Source organism: Benincasa hispida, chromosome 7 (genome assembly GCF_027475165.1).
Source record: "Benincasa hispida cultivar pf3 chromosome 7, pf3_genome.v1.1, whole genome shotgun sequence".
NCBI lineage: Eukaryota > Viridiplantae > Streptophyta > Magnoliopsida > Cucurbitales > Cucurbitaceae > Benincasa > Benincasa hispida.
In genome coordinates this window covers 51,762,551-51,787,467 of record NC_143484.1, presented here as the reverse complement: position 1 = coordinate 51,787,467, position 24,917 = coordinate 51,762,551, and the positions used below count along the sequence as shown (strand labels likewise).

Below are 24,917 nucleotides of genomic sequence, written 5' to 3'. Positions count from 1 at the left end.
TTTAGGATGTCTCTTGTGATTATGATTGGTAGAGTTGATTGGGCATTTGGATAACAAAATTTATCAAGTTTAACTAGTACTTCAATTACAAAAAGAATATGGTAAAAAACCTTAATTTTCTTATATTTAACAATTCAATTCGGTATTTATCATTAAAATTGTTTCATTATATTTAACAAAAAAAAAAATATATTGAAACAAAACACTGAAAACACAGAAGGGACGACTCAAATTTACCTATTATTTGAACAAAATAAAACTGTATTCACCGACTTTTGCCAAATTCACCACATCTTTCAATTTTAAAGCTAAATCCTCCAAAAAAAAAAAAAAAAATTCATTAATTACAACAACAACAAATTTTATACAAAATAATTGGATTAAGTCCATTCACAATGTCAATCATAGAACAATAATCTTTCAGTTTTAAAGTAAAGGTTGCAGTATGTATTAAAGTTATCAAAATTTGAGTCAGTAAACTTTTTTTTTCCCTTAAATGATGATCAAACCACTAACATCTTCACCAATAAAATATATCATAATCAATTGAGTAATATTTAAATTACCCGTTAATGGTAAAAGCTTTATATAAACATACACACCTTGATAGATGTCTATCAATATCTATTAGTGATAGACAATGATATTTTGCTATATTTTTAAATAAATTGACTTATTTTTCTATATTTAAAAACAACCCTTTATATATATATATATATAATTACTTAATTTAATTTTATTAAATTGAAAGTTGATGATAAAAATCGATACACCTAGTGAAAGTTTTAAACACAAATTATGTTCATAACTGAAGTAACATCTAACAATGAAGATGGAGAATTAGGTAGATTAAAGAGAAGATGATGAAAGTAAAAAACCAAGTATCTTAGGTGAATTTGGAATACATTTTCAAGTGTTTATTTTAAAATATAAGTCATTTTAGAAGAAATTGAAGTGTATGACAACTACTCAATAACTTTCATATGTATTTTAATCCGTTTTTATAAAAAAATAAATAAATAAAAATGAACTTTTTAAAAAACATTTTTGTCCCGAATCAACTCAAACGGAGCTTAAAAACAAAGTCAGAAACGATCAAGAATAAAATACAAGGTAAACTAAATAATAAAGTCAGAATAATTAAAATGAAAAGGGATATATGAAGCTCCAAATTATTGAAATGACACAAACATAATTGAATAAATTAGAAAAGTAGTCCAAATGTCAAACACCAAACAGTGGACTTGCTCTTCATGTTCTAAGTGTTCTAAATACACCACCAAAGTGGATTCAAGGGGTCCACTATTTGGATAACTTTTATTTTCTTGAAAGCCCCATGTCCAAATTAACTTCATTTTCCAAAGTCTTTATAAAGTTTAAATAACTTGTTTAAGTTGCTTCTATACTTTTTAAATATTATATTTTCATACCAACATGAATCTAGTTCATTTGACATATATTGATATTATTGATCTCAAAATTATAATTAGTTTGTTCAAGTTTCGATAAGGACTAGTCGAATACATTAAAAATGTATTGACTTTTATTATATTTAGTATATTGTGTTAATTGTAGAAATAATACATGGATAGATATACACAGAGAATCATCATAAAAGGAAAGTATATTGATATTCTAATTAATAGAAGATTTTAATTAGCCTAAATCAGGCAAATGACATAAAATATGTTAACACACCCTCCTTCAAATTCAAGATGGTAGGGTAGAGACTAACTTGAGTTTTGCGAAGTAATTGAGTGAAACGAGAAGGAGATAGTGCTTTGGTGAAGATATCTGTTGATTGTTTGGTAGTGGATATGGATTGTAGACGTTTGGAAGATGATGTCGAAAGCATAATTGAAAAAAAAAATAGGTAAATGACTTTAAAATAAGTTAACAAAATGAATGAATAAGGAATCAAATTTCTCCACTATTTTTAACCATCATCGTTACATATGATGACACTTGAAAAGAATGGTAGTTATCGAAGTTGTCAATCATATATGTATAATATATGTATAATAATTTTGGTTTAGGATTATCAACAAAAGACCATATTTGTCGTAGGTTATTTTCAGCTTAATGTCTATCTGGTTTTTAAAATCTTTAAATAATGAATACTTGAAATTCTAAGTTTTTAGAAATCAAATTGACGTACTTTAATAATTTCTACCATCAATTTCAGTACAAATTAATTTTGAGAGATTAAATTTAAGATTTATTAAAAATATAGAAACTAATAAAATTGTACAATTAAAAATACATGAACTAAAATTAAACAAATTTCAAAGTATGAAAATTAAAATAACATTTTAATCTAAATATAACGTAGATTTAGAAGATTGATTGTATTGAAATAATTAGGCTAGAAAAAGATACTTTACTTAATTAATATCTTAAATAAATAAGTCTCTTCATCACCACAAAAATGCTAATGTCATAGTTCCAACTAAAGTTATGCAATATATATCATATAATGTCATCGAAGATCACTAAAAGTACATGTTAATTGCATTGATTTTTTTTTTTTTTTGCAAAATAAGCATAACTTAATTGACATACGAATATACTAGTAATCATGAAATTTATTATGCAAATTTTTTCCCCTCCAATTGTACTAAAAAAATCGCATTGATTCTTTTAATTTGAATCATTCATCAGATATATTTATGCGACTTTCTAATTTAGAGATCAAATCTACCTCTTAAAGGAGTGTTCAAAAAAATCAATGACTCGAAAAAATCGATCAACCCACCCAATCCGTGTGGTTTGAGTTGGGTTGAATTCAAATAAATGAAACTTATATATGTTGGATTGGTTCATGGGTTCACCTAAAAGAACCCGAATCAATCCGAATTTATTATAAAATTTAAAATGTATACTTTTTTACTTATGATACAATTTGATATACATATATTTAATTTAGTTTTATTTAATTTCATTAGTTTTTTTTTTTTTTTTTTTTGTAATATATTCTCCAACAACTCTTAAAAATAGTTTTTTTAGTATTTACAGATTTCATATTATATATATTGAAATTGAGTTGTTAATCTTAATTCAATATATGAAAATAATTAAATCAATTTTTTACCTATTAACATTTTACTTTCTTTTAGAACAAAAATTTAAATAAATGATCCCAGTAACCCGAACTAATCTAATCCAAACATTTCATGACTGAGAGGATTATTTTGATTGAATAAATTGACAACCGAAACAATTAGATTGGATCTAAAAAAATTCTTCAATCCAATCCAACTCAACCCGAACATCCCTAACCTCTAGAATTTGATGATTTAGATATCAATCTGTTTTTTTTTTTTTTTTTTTCCTTAGGGTTTTGAAGTTGGTATTGCTTTACTTCCACCCACTTCTTGCTTTGCAACAGCTGAGAGTAAGACATGCAAACCAAAAGGAAATGAAAGAGTCAAAAAGAAAGCCAACTCCTTTTTCAAAGACACTTATGCATGCAATGAACCCAACTCCCAAATCACTGCTCAATTATTGTTTCCTTTTCATTTCAAATTATCACTCTTTTCTCATTAACAGTTTCTACAAAACCCTAACGATTTTTTTTTTTAATATCACAAAATAAATCATTTCTCTTTTTTCCCCCACCAACTTTTTATTTTGTTTTATTTTTGTATGGGTGTACTAAATATATGTACATAAGTTGTGGGATTTTGGGTCTAAGATTCTTTCCATGTACATTTTTAATGCCTTTATTACTATTATTATTATTATCATTATCATCATATTATTATTTATTAAGGTAAATATCACTTTACGTGTTATATCGATTTAAACTACAAACTAATAATTGTATCAATTTAAACTCCAAATTAATAATTGTATCAATTTAAACCTTGAATTTTTATAACTGTATTAATTTAAATCCTGAACTTTTATAATTGTATCAACTTAAACTCTCTATTATGTTTTATTTAGATACACATATGAATGTTCAGGGTTTAAATTGATATAATTATGAAAGTTCATGATTTAACTTGATATAATTATTAATTTGGAGTTTAAATTGATACAAATCTTAAAGTTCATGGTTTAAATTGATACAATCCCTAAAATTTAAGGTTTAAATTGATACAGTGATCAAAGTTATCCTTATTATTATTATAATTCATTTTCGACAAAACTACGAGACAATCACGTCCCTATTTTCAGACTAAAATGTCCTTTGGATCTTAGTGGAAATTAAGGACAAGAATGAGACACCACAAAGAGGAAAAAGAAATATATAATTAAAAAAAATGTTTTGGGATTCTCAAATTTACCATGATTTATTCGAGATGAGTGGGAGAATAAAATTTCATGTAAGAATAATTCATTATATAAAAATAATTTAATGTAACATAGGACAAATTTTTATTACATATGCACCACTAGCTCATTGGTAGGTACAAACCCATAGAATATATTTTTCAAAGTATAGCTTGGTCTTAATTTGAATTTTTGGTGTAAAATAGCTTTCTTGATTAATCTCTAAGGAATGTTTTCTTTTAAAGAAAAATAACCTCATTAATTTAAAACAGAGAGAAAATATAATCAGATTTTTTTTTTTTTTTTTTGTTAAAGTTGTTAAAAGTTTGAAAGCTATTTATTCATTACTCATCAAGACATTTATGGTTGTTAAATTAGAGCTTAACAAATTAAAGCTTGAATATTGCTACAATAATCATATAAACAAATAAAATAAAATATAAATATGCATTAAATAATGATGGATTAAAATGATAATTTAACAGACAAGAAATTATTATTATTTGTTTAAATACTATTTTGGTCTTTATATTTTTGTTTTGGTTTAAACTTTAAATTCTATTTTCGTCCTTAAACTTTAAATTTTGTTCTATTTTGATCCATAAACTTTAAAAAACGTTCATTCTAATCTTTAAAACTTTTAAAAATTACCTGCTTTGGCCCATGCTATTAAAATTTTATTAACTCTTAAATAGAATAGTGAGATGGCTTGTATATTTAGATGACTAAATTATCAAATAAGTTAGCGACGCCAAAAAATCTAGGGTTTCAAATTTAAATTAGGCATTGAAGTGATTTTTATAGGATTTCAAAAGTCATTTTAAGTTCGAGATTTTGACCATTTCACTTTTTGGGTGCATTGGTCATTGGTATTATAAATGTCCATAGGGCAAGGCAGGATCGGGGATGGCGTTCCCGCGATCCATTTCATCCCCCATCCACACAAAATTTCCCATGGAAAATTTGTGGGGATCAGGTTCCTCGGGGAATTTTTCTCCGTTTGGATTTTTTTACAAAAAAAAAAAGGAACTATTAACTTAAATCACTATATCAATTTTTTATATTTAAATAGTTAAATATCTCATTCATATGTGAGAAATATAGGATTAAAATGTTTAATTTTCATAAATTTCAACAATATATCTTAAGCTCTACTTAATAAGGGGGGTGGGTGCGCGTGCGCGTGCGTGCGTGTCCGTCCGTCCGTCCGTCCGTGCGCGCGCGTGTGTTAAAACATTATATAAAAATTAGATATGTAACCGAGAGATGGAGTCGGGAATATATTTTCTTCCCATTTCCTCCACCATTCCCAGTCTAATCAAGGATTCCCCAACCCATTTGAGGTGGGGTCCCACGGGGCCTCAGCCCCGTAAGTTAAATACACGTCTCTAGTTGACATCTTAGATACAATTTCATCTGTAAACAGATTTCATCCTTAAAAGTTAATAGAATTTTAACAGTAAGATTCGAAATAGACATTTTTTAGAAGTTTAGGGACTAAAGCATACATTTTTAAAGTTTAGGACCAAAGTAAATCAAAATTCAAAGCTTAGGGACCAAAATAATGTTTAAACCTTTTGTTTTATTTTTGTTGTTGTTTATTTTGGCACTTGAATCTCCAAAATAAATCAAACTTTAAAATTTAAGGTCTAAAATAAATATTTTAAAATTCCATAGATCGAAATCAAACTTGAAAATATAAAGACTAAAATTAAAAAAAAAAAAAAAAAACCATGAAAAAAAAGTGGAAAATAATTAATATGGGTTGTGCTATTGTAGTCCTATCAAAACTAAAGGGATGAAAAGAAGGACACAGCCTAGCTGCCTTTTAAATCCTTTTGTTGAGACGTGACAAAAGTTAGAACTTTGCTTTGGAATTTAAAAGCAAAATAAAATAAAATAAAATAAAATCACATTTTCTCACACATCAAATTCGAATAAATAATTCGCATTATTTACATCTCTCTCCCTTTCCAAGACAATGTTTCCACATACATTTTCTCATAATAATTTGATTTAACGTTGCATCAAAAAAAGTTAAATTGGAAAGAGAAAAAGAAATTAATTAAAGCTAAAAATTATTTCGACTCTAAAAAGATTGAGACTTCGAAGATCTGCTTGTCTATCTAAATCCTAATGATTTGAAGTTAATTAATGGAACCTTTATTTTTGATTAGCCTACAATTAAACAGTAATCAAAATATACCCTGGATTCCATTTTTTGCATTAGAAAATATAGAATTATAAATTAGGTAAACAAAGAGGATCTAAATATAAACTATTCTTGAACTAGAAAAATACTTATATTGACTATTTGGGTTAAAATTAGGCCAAACTTGCTATCTTGAATCATTATAAATTAGCTACAACAAATAGTTACTAAAGATTATGTAAAATATGTATCATCATGCATAGACAATATATACATTTTAATTAATCGATTTTTTAGTTCCATTTTAATCTTTTTTTTTTTTTTTTTTTTTTTTTTTTTTTTTTTTATCATAAATGGGATAATTGAGAGTACGAACTTTATACTAGTTGAGTTATGTTCACATTAACATTTATTTTTCTTCTTTTAAATTCAGATCAATTTTAATCGAATTTGTTTAAAAAACACTTTGGGTCCCTGAACGTTTAGGGAAGTTACATTCAGTTCCTAAACTATAGTGGATAAAATTTAATTCATGTACTTTCAAATTTATTACATTTTAGTCCTCATCATGAAAAATTTCATCAAAATTAATTATCAATTTTTATTACGAGTAATGAATACATGTTGCACGCGTAGAATGTTGATTTTATTTTTATTTTTTAAAAGAAATGAATACTTTTATTAAACCTCTAGGACATAGTTTGAAATGAATACTTTTATTAAACCTTCAAGACATAGTTTGAACCAGAATCATTTACAGCTGGATTTTGAATCTACGTAGCCTAAGAATCCATTCAAATATCATTAATACGTAACCATCACTGTTACACGTAAAATGCTGAAGTTTTAATTTAAATTTTAAAACTAGTATTTAATTTATATATATATAAATAGATAATATCTAAACTTAGTTTTTATGATCACAAAACTTTTAATAGTAGCAAAATAGATTATCTTTTACTTTATAGAAGGTTAGACACTAACGTATTTTATTAAAAAAAAGCTTTAAAATGAAATTGATCGTATATGTCTATGAATACTTTTCATCTACCATAAAATTTCAGGTCTCATATCACTAAATTCTCTATAAAATTTGCTCATAAATTTTTTTATTATTTCAAATTCATTCTTTACTCTCGATAACATTTTTCTGTTAAAGTTTTTGTATCATTCTAACTTATTTCTCTCCAGGATTGCTCCCTTTCTCTAATTATGTTTCTCTCTAAATTCTTTATTCTTTTCTTACTAAATTAAATGTCTTTCTAAAACTTTGTTTTCATTGTGTCATCTCTTATTAACTTTTGTGTATACCTTTCCAAAATATCATCAAAATTTGGATTGATTTACAACATTTTAACAAACTTTTTTTTTCTTCTAATATTCCAATATTAGTCTCAAAATATACTTAAGAAAACCTAGATGAGATAAATAAATTTTTGTCATGGACTAGAATTTGAGGGAAGTTAAAGAACATACTTGTGAAGAATTTTTAAAATTTTCTTATGTTTTGATGAATTTCAAAAGAACTTGAAAACCGTTTTTGGGAATATAACAATAACGGGTCATAATATAATACTGCCATAGAACTTCAGTACTCCACAACAAAGCATATTGTTATAATTTTTAGGTTACAAGCAATTAAGCAAAAATGAAGCCAAACATTTCTTTAAAAAAAAAAAAAAAAAAACCAAATATCAAAAGGGAAGAGGTTCATGAAAACTTGCGGAAGAGCATCAATGACTCAATCATTCCAAGTGATTTAGTTTACATATTTTATATAGACATTTTTGGAAGTTTTCAAAATTTATGGTATTTCAAATTTTCATATAACTTTTGTAAATTTATACATGGATCATATCCATACATGAATGGATACACCGGTTCGGCGTATAACCACCCCACCTAAATAAACATATCTCATCAACATCAAGTGCACCTATTGGACTTAAAAGAGACTTAAATTTGAACAATTGCGTGCCATCATTGAAGTGCAAAATAACTTAAAAGACATGTATATTCAAACAGTCACATCCCACCAACAAATAAAAAAATAGACTTGATGTGGGCGAAAAAGAAAAGGAGAGATTCTCCCTTTGTAGCCTCTTCTATATATAGTATAGATGAAAAAAAATCTGATCTCAAATCAATTTATATCACTACATGCACGTATATATATATATTTTTAATTTTATAAAAACTTTCACGATATGACTAAATGTTTAACAATTATAAAGTATATGGACTAAATTATCACTTATTAAAGTTTATGGACTAAATTGTTACAAATAAAATCAAGAGAACAAAAGTGTTTCTTAGAATTTTGGGTAAATTACAAAAACCCTACTAAAGTACGGTGGTAGTTGCAATTATAACTTTTGTATAAGTTTGAGGGTTCAATTTTATGATTTATGGGTCCAATTTTTACAATTATTGTAACTTTGAAGGTCTAATTTTAACAAGTTTAGAAGTTTAAGAGTCTAATTCTTATAATTAAAAGTTTAAGGGTGTAATTACAACTACCACCGTATTTTATGGGTGATTTTGCAATTTACCCAATCATTTTTAAAAAGTCAAAAGGTATACTTTTCTGATTAGGCTTATTTTTCTTCATGAACAGGTCTTAGTAAGTGCAAAATGGGCCTTCTGCTCCACGACAAAATGAAATGCCCAAAGATTTGTTATATTTCAATTTGGGCTTTTGACAAGCAAGTATGGGCCTGATGCTGCTCAAACTGGGCATTTACATTTTCGTTTAAAAGATAAAAAAAATTCACTAATTGTGGCTGCTGGGATTCGAGCCCAGGTCTCTACGGCCACAACGTAGAATTCTTACCACTAAACTACAGCCACTTTGTTGTCGCTAAATTTTAATAATTTTTATTCAATAATGCAACGATGACGTTTTATATGTGAAAAAAGACGAAAAATGGAGTCGGTTACCCTGGCTTCAAGCTTCAGGGCGGGAGGGAAGACAGCGAAACGTCTGGCTCGAACCAGTTGGCGCCCTCGAATATTCTCCATCAGATCATTCAACCATTCTTTTCGATTCTCGGTGAGTTACTTCAACGGTCGCATGTTATTTTGAGAATTCTTGTTCAAGCTTTTGGCTGGAAAATCAAAGTTTCTATCAATACCTTTGTTATTTTCGTTGGACTCTGTTGATTTCAAGGCTGTAAGTCGTTTGCTTTACTTTGCGAATTCTCTCTCAATCTATGCTTTTCAGTTGTCACTCTAGTCGGAGTGTTCTTTAATCTTTGAAAACGCCTACTAAATGGATACTGAGTTTTCGCCATCAATACAAAGAAAACGGAAGTGAAGCAAACAATTGCACCGCATATCTGCTTGTTATCGAGTTTTATACTTTTGTTATTGGTAGGTAGTCTTTGGAGTGATTTGAGTTTCTTAAACAGTGAAAGAGATGGGCTATATCGGAGCACATGGCGTGGCGGCTCTCCGAAGATACAAGTACCGTGGTGAGGATAACTCTTTTATGGCGAAATATGTCTTGCAACCCTTCTGGAGCCGTTTCGTGAATTTCTTTCCTCTTTGGATGCCGTAAGTGTTTCATCTTTTAGGTTATATGAGTTTTCGAAGTTATTTTAGTTTACGCGACTGAATTTTATGGCGTGTTGCTCCATGTTTTCCTTTACAAACTCAAGTTAGTTGCTAGCTTTAGATAAATCTTTGGCATATAAATCCAGGCTCTGAAGTTTCTAATTTTGTTTATTCTGGATCTCATTTAGCTTTAAATAAGTCTTTAGCACATAAATTGTTTTTTCTTTCTATATTAATGATTTTTTTTCGTGAATTTTGGAAATGGTTCTTTCCTCGGAATTACACCGACTTCTTCTTCTCTCTGTTTCTCTCTGAGGACGTCTTCAGCCCAAACATGGTGAATTGATCTTACATCTGGCACTGACTTGTCATTTCTACCTCATATTTGTTGGAATTGCTCTTCTTATATGTCCTTTTATGTCAGATAACTTTTGCTGGATTCATTTTTTTGGTCACATCTGCACTGCTTGGCTATGTGAGTGTCAATCAATCTGACCATACATTTTTTTTTAACGTATTTATCAATTCAACCTTTTTCTTACTGTAGGTAGCTTGTCTATATAGATTTTAGCATTTAGTTAAACTTTTTTGTTCAAACCAAACACAGCAAGTAAAATGTGGATTCTGGAACTTTATTTCCTGGTTCATTTGCATGTGACTGAAAAATGATTTGTTGTGGAATCGTTTTTGCTAGAAGCTACCGATAAATACTATATTGAAAATCTCTCACTTTTCACGTATTATCTATTTTTTTTCTGTTTAAGGTGTATTCGCCTCATCTAGATTCAGCTCCACCAAGATGGGTTCATTTTGCCCATGGGTTACTCCTTTTCTTATACCAGGTTCGTTTGATTTTTATTCATTGTCTAGACGGTTCCCCTTTGCTTTGCTTTAATATAGAAATTGTTCAACTCTATCCTGTGTGCTAGACTTTTGATGCTGTTGATGGAAAACAAGCAAGAAGAACCAATTCCTCAAGTCCATTGGGGGAACTTTTTGACCATGGTGACCTGCTTTTTCATATGTATATTTTTTTTTCTCAATTCTGTTGATTATGTGTGATAGATATTGACAGATGTGCTCTCTCCTTTCCATGTATCCCTTCTTAGGATGTGATGCACTTGCATGCGCGGTTGGTACCTTCTTCCTTAGTCTTCAACTCATAATTTTAGAGTCTTCAATTCATAATTTTGAAGTATCTACCTTGCCATTTTCTGAAAGTTCTTATAATTCTTTTCAGTTCGAATCCTTAGCTTTTGGAAGCACTGCTATGTGTGGAAGGAATACTTTTTGGTTATGGGTTATTGCAGCCATTCCATTTTATGGTGCTACATGGGAACAGTAAGTCGTTAGTAATCACAGTAATTATTCGTACTTTTTTTTAACCCTTGCATACCTTATTTGATATGGGTTTGTTAGTTATTGGTAGCAATTTGATATGGGCTTGTTAGTTATTTGTTGAATGCTAGGAAATCAACTAATAATCTAGTACAAATGATAATCTCTCTCTCTCTTTCTTCAATGTCAAGTTCGTACAGATTTGCAGACAATTGATTTCTTTTTTCTTTTTTCCATTCTGTTTATTCTACCCCTTTCTATGCAGTTATTTCACCAATACTCTAATTCTTCCAACTATAAATGGACCCACAGAGGGTCTTATGCTGATCTATCTATCTCACTTTTTTACAGCATTTGTTGGTAAAGTCCTACTTCTCTTTCTATCTCCACTTTGCGTATGATTAGCGTCCTTCATCTCTGTAAGAAGTAACTATGATTTAGTTCCTTAACTTTCTAGGTGCTGAATGGTGGGCTCAACCTCTTGGAAAATCCATACCATTTTTAAGCTGGGTTCCGTTGCTTCCTGGTAACTCTAACTCTATGGTTAATGTCATCATCATTTTCCTTGCCCATACTCTGTTACATTTAATGCACACTGAATCTACTCTTAAATATATATGCTTAAAGCAACATATATTAAAATGTTTTGATGCATTGTTCTTATTTTATTTCCATAGCCACCTACTTGCCAATAGTTTTGTTAACATTGTCCGAGTCTAATGTCATTTGGGTAGATTTATTGAGATTTTAAATTTGAACATGTTTGTAAAATTTGTAAAAATTTTTGGTATCATTGTAAGTCTGTTTTTATTGATACTGTAACGAATTGTTGGTTTGCTTGACCTGCAGTATATGCTCTGCTGGATTACTGCCAATGTTTTCAATTCCTTTTAGTTAACTGTGGCCAAAGCCTAATATTTATTCTTTTGAACGTTAGATGTTGCGATGAGCAGTGCTGTGATGTTACTAATGACAGCTTTTGGTGTTATTCCCACGGTTGCATTTAAGTAAGCACACAAACTAGTAATATTGTTAGCAATAATATGCTACTGAATGCTAGATAATATATCTGGAAAGGTGGTTTAGTGGGCTTGTAGATATTAGAACTAAAAAATTACGTGAAGCCTATTCCCACATTCAGCTTATAATTATTGGTGAAATAAAGTTAGGTTTAATTTACAATATGTTGTGCTTTTGTGCAGTGTTTTCAATGTCTATAAAGTTGTTCGGGCTAGAAAAGGAAGTATGTTACTGGCTTTAGCAATGGTAATAGCTCAAAAGGGGCAATTTGACAATTCTATTTTGCCAAGTTTCTTCCTTACTATATATTCTCTCAGTTTGTTGGTTGTTTGGTAAATCAACTCTGTAATTCTTTTATGTCAGCTGTGCCCATTTGCTGTACTCCTTGGTGGAGTCCTGGCATGGTACGATTTTGGGATATTGGACATCAAACTTTTCTTTTCCTATATGTATCTCTTGTTCCTTCCGTGAATGACTTTCATTCTCGTGTAGGGATTACTTATCTCCTTCAGACCTCATAAAGAATTATCCACATTTGGTTGTAACCGGAAGCGGCCTTGCCTTTGGATTCTTAGTGGTAAGATATTCATGTTGGGTGTGAATGTTTAGATAATAGTATATCAGCCACCTGGCCGGATTAATTGGAAATTTTATCCCACCCATACAAATTCTGTTTTAACTCAATTAGAGAACATATTTTAAAAGGAAAAAAAAAAAAAAAAAAGAGGAAAGAAAGAATCAGCTAATTGTTTCCATCAAGTTTACTATTTGCTCTTTTTCCTTGGTTGGCATATCAAAGTTCCCCCCCCCCCACCCCAAATTATTGGTGTATTCTTAACATCTGATATTAATGGCTTGTAATAAAATCCATCTTTTGTAGGGAAGAATGATTCTTGCTCATTTGTGCGATGAACCTAAGGGCTTGAAAACTGGAATGTGCATGGTATTCTTCACCACTTATATTGTTAGGAACTGTTTGTAGTTGAGCTTTATACATAGTTCCTAGCTGATGTTTATTGCATACTGTGTTACATTGTCTTTGTGCACATGTCCCCCGAGATATTGTATAATAATATTAATAATAAATAAAGGTATCTTTGGTGTCTGTTGAGTCGTTGACAGTCCATTGTAGAATAATATCTGATATTGAAGTTCTCATTCATACTTTGCAGTCACTTTTCTATCTCCCATTTGCGATTGGGAATGCACTGACGGCAAGACTTAGTGGAGGGTATATCTATCATCCTATTTCAATTAATTAATGGAAATGACATACTAGGTGTCGATATTGGACCTCGCTTAACTGATGAACCATATGAATTAACTGTTTCAGGGTTCCTGTGTTTGGTGAGGGATTGGTTCTGGTTGGTTACTTCATCTACACAGGTTCATCAATTTTCTTGATAACAAAAATGTGATATCATGGGTTCCTCTGTCGTTTGTGTTGGTTGTTCATGTAGTCTTCAATGATTATTAGTTATTGAGCTCCTTTTAGGAAATCATGTTTCCCTTAAGTTCAATTCAGCAGTTAAATTTCTGTAGGCTGTGAGAAGATTTTGATGCTTTGGTGCTACTCTACTTTATCATATTTACTCTCATCTTTCTTCGCATTCAGGTGCTCTCTATTTGCACTTTGCCACATCAGTTATTGAAGAAATGAAAAGTTCTTTGGGAATCCACTGCTTCAGGTGAGAGAGAACTAGCCACGTGAAATAAATTTCTACCAGTTAACAAATTGGAAAAATACTAGCGGATTCTCTCATTTATTGGCTGGTTCAGACAATAATCAGTTTTGGAGAGATTTTGTTATTGACAATTCGGTTTATGGACATTACTTGTACATGGTTATCAATTCACTTCCACCATGAGTCGAAAGTTTATCTTATGCTTGGTATCACTGGAGCTTGAATGTATCATCCAAGATATGCACTTGGCATGTACTCGATGAGAGCCAAAAAGGAATCGATTTCTCTCTTCTTTTGGAAGGGACTTCTGATTTCATCGTCTATTTCAATAATTTTACATGGAGAAAGCCTGTGTCTGATTGATTGTACTTTCTTTGACTAACAGGATAATGAAGAAAGAAAGTTGAAATCTGCTGGTTTTTCTGTAATGGTATGCCCTTGCTTCCATTTCTTATTGACTTGTTAAGAGCCAAGGTGTTCATAAAGCTAATCATATAATGTTCTTAGATAATTTTGAACTCTGACAGAATATCGGCTCCATTTGCTATTTCAGAATCTCGGTTACCTTCATGTAGATTGTACATCGTAGCTAAATCACAGTAAGGTATCCATCAACAATATTCCTCTCTCTGTAGATTGTAGATGGAATCCTTGAGCAGAATTTCTGCACGTATCATACTGGGTGTGTAAAGTTTCAGAATTCATTCAGAAGTTGTAGTTTCCTTCTTGTAAACACATTAAGCAGCTAAATTATGTTATATATCTATATTTGTGCTTATTATTTTGTATGATTTGGAACGTCCAAATCCAATCACTAAAGTCTGATTAAATGATGAAAATGTGATTCAGCCATCTGATCTATGATCACAGAGAATTGGGAAGCATCCAATGGAAATGGAGCACGTCAGACAACAAAGGTATATTTCTTAGAGCATGTAATGTAAGCTGGGGTATGTTGGTTTTGAAATTAATCATGAGCCCATTCAAATTAAATGAAAAGTAAGGCATAATCTTTGTTGTTTTATCAAGACAGGATATGCTCATAATCATGCATAAATATTGAAAGTGACAATCCCATTAACTCCTTGGTTAAAGCTTATAAGTTACATAAACAATAGCAAAATTATTAATTAAGGGAAGTCCATAGGGACATCATCATTACCAAATGCCAACTATATTACAACTTAACTGGGGGTTAGCTTTTTTATAATATTAAATTAATGTTTTTTTGTCGAACTGTTGGTTTTGTGTATTTCAATAATGTAAAATGCTCGCGCGTGTATGGAGCGTGCGACTTTTACTATTATGATCCCTACCTTCTACCTTTTTTTCTCTGCTCCAAAGTACCATCCTCGGAGTATGTTGTATGATGCGAATTTTCAATAATGCATGATATAATTTATATGTGGCAAGCGAAATATTTGAGGTCCTACTTATTTATTGCCTTTGTAAACAATTTATTGATATTATTTTGTATAACACGTACATGAGAGATGTTTTGAAATACATTTGTGGGGCTGATCTTTTACTCATGGATTTTAGAAATTCGTCTTTAAAAAAAAAATAAAAAAGAAAAACATTGTTTCGGACTATTCTAAATCTTTTAATATTTTCCACTCATTTTTTTATATCTTAAAATTTTTTAATCCTAAATCTTAATAGCTTTTGCATTATGCAAAGAGTTCAACTTTATATTTGGTGGTTGGGTTCGGTGAGGTATAAATTTCTTTTTAAATTAAGGTTTATTTATTTATTTGGTTTTTGTCTCTAAATATTCAATATCATGTTTTAATTCCTGAATTTTATATTAAAAAAAGCTTTGTTTCAGCATGTCTTATAAATTGTTTACATGACATATGTTGGTGCGTGTATCTCGCTTTGGGCTCTTCAGTCTCTCTTCTGATGCACTCCTTTGGTTCAGATGTGTTACTAGAGTTGGAGTCTACCTGCAAGAGTACTTGCACTGGTGTTGTAAGACCCTAATTTTAAATCCAGGGTAGTGGGTTACTAAGAGAGGAAGAAATTTTAAGTAGTAAATGTTAAAGAAATATTACTAAAAGAAATATATATTGGATCAAGACAAAATGGTAAGTGTTGTTTATGCATTAGTGCTAAGTTTCTAGAGGTTGTGTGGAAATGGAGAGGATCAAAAGGTGGCCAAGTGAAACAAATGTTTTCACTATGGACAGCGCATGTGAGGGCCTAAGTTGCACTGAACGCAAGAGATGCGTGAATGGCTGGCCTTAAGGAAGCGTGGATGGCTGGCCTTACGGATGCGAGGGTGGTTGGCTCCAAGTTTCGCTGATCATTGGACGCAAGGGGTGTGTGGACAACGATCGTAGGCTTGCATGCGTGAGTAGTTGACGCAAGGGCGTGCACTGATTCTAAGGCACGTAGGCATGCGAGGGTGTACGGGGTAAACTAGGATGCGGGGCAAGGCAGGCGTTGGAGGGTGGCATGCGTCGATGCCCAGCGCCCATGCTAAGTGCCCATGCGTCGATGCCAACGCCCATGCCAAGCATCCATGCGTCGACGCGGCCGAGTGAGCCATGGTAAGTCGATGCGGCCAAGCGCTTAAGCGTCAATACGGACCAAGGCATGCGACGAAGGGGCTTGCGACAATGGAAGTATGCGTTGATAGTCGAAGGCATGCGTCTATGATGCATGACAAAGCTATAGCATATGACAAGGCTATGCGTCGATGGCATGGGCCCATTGCTTAATAGTGGACGCCGAAGAACATGCAATGGTTAGGGCCACACTATGTGATAGTAGTAGATATGTGGACGCATGGACAAAAGAAAAGCTGTATGACGGAGGTCAATGTTGCGTTGACAAAAATCTCAAGAGAAGGAGGCACCATTTAAGTGATGCGTCCATGGGCATATTAAGTATTATGGATAAACATTCTTAGGCACTAAGTAAATGAGGTGGCGGTAGAATATTTCATGCAAAAGTGACTCTTATCAATTTAAGCAGGAGGTGGAAGATGGAGATTACATGCAAAGTAAATAATTTTGCTAGCAAATCAAGGTTATTACAACTCAAAGCATTGCTGGAAGGGATTTTGTGTTGGCAGCTAAAAGAGGAAACACCTGTAGGTTGAGGTGTCATAAGGGGAGAGCTCAGGGCAGCTATAAATAGAAGGGTCGGACGTAAACAGTCCACTCGTGCCATTTCCAAAATCTCAGTTTTAAGAGTCTATTTAGAGTATTAAGCTTAGGGACTCAGACTGCCAAAATAATTAGAGTTTGAAGGAGTCACAATTGCGTCGATAAACTTGGAGATCCGGGCGGACACATAAGCTCGCCCAGCCCAACGCATCCATCGTAACACTATGGCCAACCGTGCAACACAGCGTGCGCCTCACACCAATCCAACACGTCGACCGTGACGCTGCGTTCATCCGTGCAATACAGCATGCGCTAGCCCAATGCTGCAGCCATTCGTGCAACACAGCGAGTGCCAGCCCAACGCTGCGGCCAAACGTGTAACGCAGCACGCGCGCCTCCTGCACAAAGCCGGACGCCTCAGCTGCATGCTAGCATCCTTACACTCACGAGCCACGGTTAAAATAACCTCTTAAGGGCTTATTGTGAGGTTTTGACAAAATTTTTGAGTAAGGTAAGCTGGTGCTTTTAATATAAAGAGGTATTTTGACTATTTTGACATTATTTAGTGATATAACAGTATTAATTTGGATTTTTCATTGAAATGGAGGAAATCTCAGGGAAATACTCTCCAAGTAAGTTCTAGTAGGAAATCTTGCAAACGGTGAGTGGTTATTAAGATTTATGCATTGCTGTATGTATAAATGCATAGGTATGAACAAGATGCATGATTGTAATGTTATTATGCTTGCCATAATATTGTCTGTATAATTACTATGGAAATTAAGATTATACCCGGAATATATAGTTAGCATGCTTAAAAGGGTACTTGGCGGGAAAAATATAGTCGGCTTCGATCGGCGAGGAAATGATAGTCGGTGACGATCAGCGGGAAATATAGTCAAGTTACCTAAGCATAGCTAGCGGGAAATAGTTGTCGATGTGCACATTGGCGGGAAAACGGGATATAGAAAAGTTTCCATGAAAAGTTATTATCATTATTATGTTCATAATATGGACATGCCAAGAATAGCATGTGAGTGGAAAATGCTTGATTAAGGTTATAAATGTGTATGCATAGGTTATAATGTGATTGTAGTTTATGTTATGATTTCCCAAAAAATATGTTTTTAAAGTTATTGTTATTTTAAAAAGGCACCACTCACTGGGCTTCTCAGCATTTTATCTACAACCAATCACATATAAATTAAACATACATTATCAACAAAACATACTACTTTTATTTATATACACAGTTTATAAACCTATTTACATCACTAGCTAACTTTAGTCTTCACAGTTTTCTATCTACTTCCTGTAACGTAGATATAGTTTTTCAAAGTTAATTCGCATTCGCTCGTCTCTCCTCGAGTATCTTTCTTGCACATGGCCAATTTCTTTGTAGAAAATACAAAACTTGTAAGATTCTACATTGTTGGATTCAAGTGCAGGTTGTTCCTCGACTTCTATTACTATTTGCCGAGGAATATCCTTTTTAGCCACTTGTTCCTATTCTTGATCTACTGTCAGTTCTGGAAATACATTGTTGCTTCCAGAGCTTGAGCCTCCAACCATCTCCTGCTGGAATTGCTCCTGGATCTCTTTGGTTTTTTTCTGAAAAACATTACAATTCTTATGAATATGGCCGTACCTACCACATCCGTAACAAATTTTGGTCCCCATCAAGCATTAACCGCTATGATTCTTGCCACATCTTGGACATCCCTTATTATTTCGGGATTCCAGTAAGTTTGTATTAGTCAAGGAAGTAGGGTGTTCGATATTATTGTTCACACTGTGTTCAGACCTCTCAAGGATTTCCCTTGAGTTAGCGCCGTGGTTTTCTTCTCGCGTCCAGGAGTCGTACCACCATCAGGTCTTTTGCTCGGATCCATTTCCTACAGTGGACATTATTTAGGTTACAATCTACTAATCTTTTTATTCCTTTTTCTTTTCCTCGAGATTTCCTATGTCCACCTACTATCCTTTACTTCTTTTCCTAACCCTACCTAATCCTTTGTTATTCATTTCAGATTTTCCTACTGTACATCATTATATTTATCTTTTTTAGGTTCCGACCTAGACCAATTTCTAGTACTACCCGACTTCCATATCCTAGGTAAGCCTTTTTTCCTAATGCCGCTTTGGTTTTAAATTACCCCTTTTTCCTTTTTCCTTTCTCTAGTTTCAATTTATACTTATGCTAGACTCAACTTCCCAGGTTTTACATAAACCTTGGCTCTGATACCAAAATGTCACACCCCCTCCTTAGTCTTAAACCAAGACTTAGAAGAGAGCATGAAGACATATCAATATAACTCTAAAACAATTTTTAACATTTACCCTTTATCTATTTAAGATTAGAAACCTTGACATGTCTACAATAACCACACAAATTTTTATACATATAGTTTGATTTTTCTACACTTTTCTTATTACACAATCCGAGCCATGCCTTGAAAGATTACCAAGTCCTGGTGTTTGGTGGTTGAATGACTCTTTCTTGAACGCTCCGCTTCGCAACTTGGGGGGAGGGAATCAAGGAAAACATTTGGAAAAATGTGAGCTAATAAGCTCAGTGAGTGGTGCCTTTAAAATAACAATAGCTTTAAAATATATTTTTGGGGAAATCATAACATAAACAACAATCACATTATAACCTATGCATACACATTTATAACCTTAATCAAGCATTTTCCACCAACCACATGTTATTCTTGGTATGTCCATATTATGAACATAATATTGATAATAACTTTTCATGGAAACTTTTCTATATCCCGTTTTCCCGCCAATGTGCACATCGACAACTATTTCCCACTAACTATGCTTAGGTAACTTGACTATATTTCCCGCCGGTCGTCATCGACTATCATTTCCTCGCCGACCGAAGCCGACTATATTTTTCCCGCCAAGTACCTTTTTAAGCATGCTAACTATATATTCTGGGCATAATCTTAGTTTCCATAGTAATTATACAAACAATATTATGGCAAGCATAATAATGTTACAATCATGCATCTTGTTCACACCTATGCATTTATACATACAGCAATGCATAAATCTTAATAACCATTCACCGTTTGCAAGATTTCCTACTGGAACTTACTTGGAGAGTATTTCCCTGAGATTTCCTCCATTTCAATGAAAATTCCCAATTAATACTGTTATATCACTAAATAATGTCAAAATAGTCAAAATACCTCTTTATATTAAAAGCACCAGCTTACCCTACTCAAAAATTGTCAAAACCTCACAATAAGCCCTTAAGATGTTATTTTAACTATGGCTCGTGCGTGCAAGGATGCTAGCAGGCAGCTGAGGCGTCCGACCTTATGCAAGAGGCACGCGTGCTGCGTTGCACGGTTGGCGGCACCGTTGGGCTGGTGCGCGCTGTGTTGCACGGATGGCCGCAACGTTGGACTGGCGTGCGCTGTGTTGCATGAATGAACGCATCGTCATGGTCGAAGCGTTGGACTGGTGTGAGGCGCACGCTGTATTGTACGGTTGACCACAGTGTTACGATTGATGCGTTGGGCTGGACGAGCTTATGCGTCCGCCCGAATCTCCAAGTTTATCGACGCAACTGTGACTTCTTCAAACTCTAATTATTTTGGCAGCCTGAGTACCTAAGCTTAATACTCTAAATAGACTCTTAAAACTAAGATTTTGGAAATGACACGAGTGGATTGTTCACGTCCGGCCCTTCTATTTATAGCTGCTCTGAGCTCTCCCCCTTGTGACACCTCAACCTACAGGTGTCTCCTCTTTTAACTGCCAACACAAAATCCCTTCCAACGATGCTTTGAGTTGTAATAACCTTGATTTGCTAGCAAAATTATTTACTTTGCATGTAATCTCCATCTTCCACCTCCTGCTTAAATTGATAAGAGTCACTTTTGCATGAAATATTCTTCCGCCACCTCATTTACTTAGTGCCTAAGAATGTTTATCCATAATACTTAATATGCCCATGGACGCATCACTTGAATGGTGCCTCCTTCTCTTTAGGTTTTTGTCAACGCAACCTTGGCTTCCATCATACACCTTTTCTTTTGTCCATGCGTCCACACATCTACTACTATCACATAGTGTGGCCCTAACCATTGCATGTTCTTGGCCGTCCACTAATAAGTAATAGGCCCATGCTATCGACGCATAGCCTTGTCATATACTATAGCTTTTCCGTGCATCGTAGACGCATGCCTTCGACCATCGGCGCATACTTCCATTGCCGCAAGCCCCTTCGCCACATGCCTTGGTCCGTATTGATGCTTAAGGGCTTGGCCGCATCGACTTACCATGGCTCACTTGGCCACATCGATGCATAGACGCTTGGCATGGGCGCTGGCGTCGACGCATGGGCGCTGGGCATCGACGCATGCCACCCTCTAGTGCCTACCTTGCCCCGCGTCCTAGTTTACCCCGCGCACCCTCGCATGCCGCGTGCCTTTGCGTCAGTGCACGTCCTTGCGTCAACTACTCGCACATTCAAGCCTACGGCCATTGCCCACACACCCCTTGCATCCAACGATTAGCGAAACTTGGAGCCAGCCACCCTCGCATCCTTAGTGTCAGCTATCCACGCATCTCTAGTCTCGTGTTGCTCCAAGCTGACCTACATAAGAAATATTCGCACTGGTTTGGTGTTGCGCTTATCCCACTTTGGTATCTAAGTTAATATAGGGAGTGTATAGTTTAGTTAAGCATACAATAAGGTCAAGACTCTCATTTAGAAATTACTTATCCTTCTCCCAGAGAGTGGTCGATGAGGCTATTTATAGGCTCTTTTGACACTCATGTTACGTGTAACACCGACGATGTTATGAATATTTTTGGTACTCAAGATTGGAAGGTATTAGATTGGGTGCAATTTAGCTTAAACTCGGAGAGACGTTAACATTTTCTTTTTGGGACGTATGATCCCTCCCTCCAGACCCTATGGACTTGAATCTACTCGTAGGACTTGGATCTTGTCTTGAACAATCCATAACATAAATTTGTATGATGTATTTTCATTTTTGTTTTCGTTAGGAACCAATATAGAAGTTTAGAATGTGAGATCATAGTAATGCAGTAATAAATTTGATGAGGGTTTTATATTTATTTCGAGGGCAACGGCAGGGAGAATATAGAATGTGATCATGCATAGCATGTGAAGGGAGGGAGGGACCCAGAGTGGATGGAGGTAATTGAATTTTCTAAATTTTCCACAAATTGTTCACGACACGTCAAATGTCATATCCTGCACTCGCCCACGATTTCCATCTCCATTTTCCCAGTTGGAAACCGAAGAGTCCTCGGGTATGATCACCACCGTTGGTTTGAATTATCCTTGGAGTACGATGGGGATGAATTTGTGACACGTGGCGAAATCTAGTGGGGATGACAACGTATGGGTCATGTCTCAAAGTGCAATGATTGTGTATAGAAAAAGTTGCATGCCTCCTCCCACCTTAGCCGGTTAGCCCTCAAATATCTACATTTTCCTTTCACATGCATCTTCCTTTCGTTTCAATTCTTATGATTGATTAAAGTTTAATGCAATAGTCATATGTCATTAGTGAGAAATAATGAAAATTTTAGGTTAAATTATAAATTTAGTCCATAAGATTTTAGAAGCTCAAAAATAATCTCTATGATTTGATAATATTTTTATAAATAGTCTCTACATTTTATCAAACTATATATGATATGTTTGGGGTACTAAGACTATAATAACCACATCTTGCTAGAGTAAATACTATTTCATATGCTCTAATTAGTTACCGTCAACATTATTTCAAAATTCTCCTTTACTATAATATTTAATATTGATTATAGTTTTTACTATTTTATATTTATCAATATTTTATTTTTTGCTACCGTGTTTGCTATTTTATTCCCAAACTAAAATAGTTTACACCACAAACACATACTATTATAACTCAAACTAAAATAATCTATGTCTCATACACAAACCATTACAATCTAACTATAATAATCTAGGATTATAATAATCAACACTCTGTCCAAACATCTTCATAAGGATTAATTTCTAATATAAATTATATGGGTTGAATTCTATCTTTCTTCAAACTATATGGACCAGATTTGTAATTTAATAAAAAATGTTATGTAAACAGTTTATAAGTTTGGATCTTCTTTAAGCATGATACGACATTTTTCGTTAGCATGTCAAGTGTATAAGATTTTGATTCTTTCAAATGAAACAAACTGAAATCAAAAGCCGTGGATATAGCTTTGGACTTTCTAATTTTTGTTTAGTCAAAGCTTTGAGATTTAACTGTTTTGTTAAAGTTTTTTTTTTTTCCCTTTATTCGTCATTCTCTATTTTTTTTTTCACGAATGTCTTACTTTAGAACTAACAAGTCTCTTTAAGTATGTGAATGGTGGACTAAATAATATTGATCTTTATCTCACAAAAAAATTGTTTCTTAGATGTAAGGTGCGTTAGCTTAATCTTTCAAATATTTTTAAGCATTTATAAAGTAAAATAAAATTTTATTTTCTAGAATACTACAGTTTATTAGGACTTGTTTGGTTCGCAATCCAGATTTTGTTTTATGTTTTCAGATTGACTGAATTCAGTAAATATGGGTTTGACAGACAATCCGAATTTTGTTTCTAAAAACTGTTTTTGGACTTCGTGATCCAAACCGTGTAAATTTTGAAAACAATATTTTTACATTTTCATTGTAACCAGAATTTGAATTTTAAAACTTAAAATGCATCATTATATTAAATGATGTTAAAAAATCTAGAAATATAATATATGTCATGTTATAAACTCAATTCAAAATTTTTAAAAATTAAAATATTTATTATGTAATATATTATAAATTAGATCAAAATTCAAATTTAATCCTTATGGTTAGGATAAAGTTAAAAGTTAGTTTATATGGTTAAAAATTTAGATCTTAGTTCCTATGGTTTGATTGAATTTCACATATAATCTCTATGGTTTGTTAAATCTTTTTAAATAATCTCTATCATAAGGACTATTTATGAAGCTTTTATCAAACCATAGAAAAGAAGTTCAAATTAATCATAAGACTCCAATTTTAACTCCTTCCAAACTATAGGAATAGAAATCACGTTCATAAATAAATTAACAATAATTTATTATTAATTGATATTTAATAGATAACTATTAAACATGAGATACAACTGATATTTTCATTTAATCTATTATTTTCAAATTATTCTCTACCAAACATACTATTATTTTTCTATTCATTTAATTCGTGTGGCCCAATATCTCGTGAACTTCAAACGGCTGTATCCTCGAAGAAAATGGAAAAAGAAAGAAAGAAAAGAAAAACAAACGGCTGGATATTAATTGTAAAAATATAATCTGAGAGTGATTTTTAAAGAAAATTAACGGCAAAGTGTTTCAATTTAACCGATCGTGACACTTGAAACTTAATCCTGTTCTGACATTGTAATCAAACACTCCCAACAGGTTACATAATAAAACCTTAAAACCATCCCTGATTTCATTAACTCCACTCCCACTTAGCTTTTAATTTTTCACGTGGAAGGTTTATCCAACACGCAAAGTTTGATAGCGATGGAGGATCACGGCCACGGCGGCAGCAACGAGAGTGAGACTTGATGCACGCCCAGCTCGAATGATTGATGGATCTCGGCCGTACAATATGGGGACTTTGTTCCCACTAGGACTCGGGTGCAGGATAAAGTACTGAACCCTGCAGCAGAGTAGCAGACCCCAGAAGCGCCAGCAACAGCAAACAAACCTTCTTATTATGAAGATTG

General features: G+C 32.9%; 1 protein-coding gene and 1 non-coding gene across 14 annotated transcripts; one reads left to right on the top strand and one right to left on the bottom strand.

Moving 5' to 3' along the window:
• Positions 1–9,208: 9,208 nt before the first annotated feature.
• TRNAH-GUG (transfer RNA histidin (anticodon GUG)) lies at positions 9,209–9,280 on the bottom strand. Its single transcript has one exon. It is a non-coding gene; the product is annotated as a tRNA-His (tRNA).
• Positions 9,281–9,353: 73 nt separating this feature from the next.
• LOC120081637 (choline/ethanolaminephosphotransferase 1-like) lies at positions 9,354–15,186 on the top strand. Of its 13 annotated transcripts, none has more exons than XR_005482918.2 (21): positions 9,365–9,482; positions 9,841–9,985; positions 10,313–10,322; positions 10,410–10,460; positions 10,750–10,827; positions 10,915–10,990; positions 11,095–11,117; positions 11,226–11,326; positions 11,589–11,683; positions 11,781–11,849; positions 12,261–12,330; positions 12,526–12,589; positions 12,707–12,747; positions 12,836–12,920; positions 13,224–13,286; positions 13,516–13,574; positions 13,677–13,729; positions 13,959–14,031; positions 14,414–14,458; positions 14,582–14,632; positions 14,899–15,186. XR_005482918.2 is itself a non-coding variant. In XM_039036675.2 (20 exons), exons 2-19 carry the CDS (start codon positions 9,849–9,851, stop codon positions 14,433–14,435), a joined length of 1,170 nt encoding a protein of 389 aa, XP_038892603.1. In that variant the 5' UTR covers positions 9,354–9,482; positions 9,807–9,848; the 3' UTR covers positions 14,436–14,458; positions 14,582–14,880. The 13 variants fall into 13 exon arrangements, 6 of the variants coding, with proteins under 6 accessions (XP_038892603.1, XP_038892602.1, XP_038892607.1 ...); XR_005482917.2 differs by having other exon boundaries at positions 14,878–15,186; XR_005482916.2 differs by having other exon boundaries at positions 14,582–14,710.
• The last annotated feature ends 9,731 nt before the right edge of the window (positions 15,187–24,917 follow it).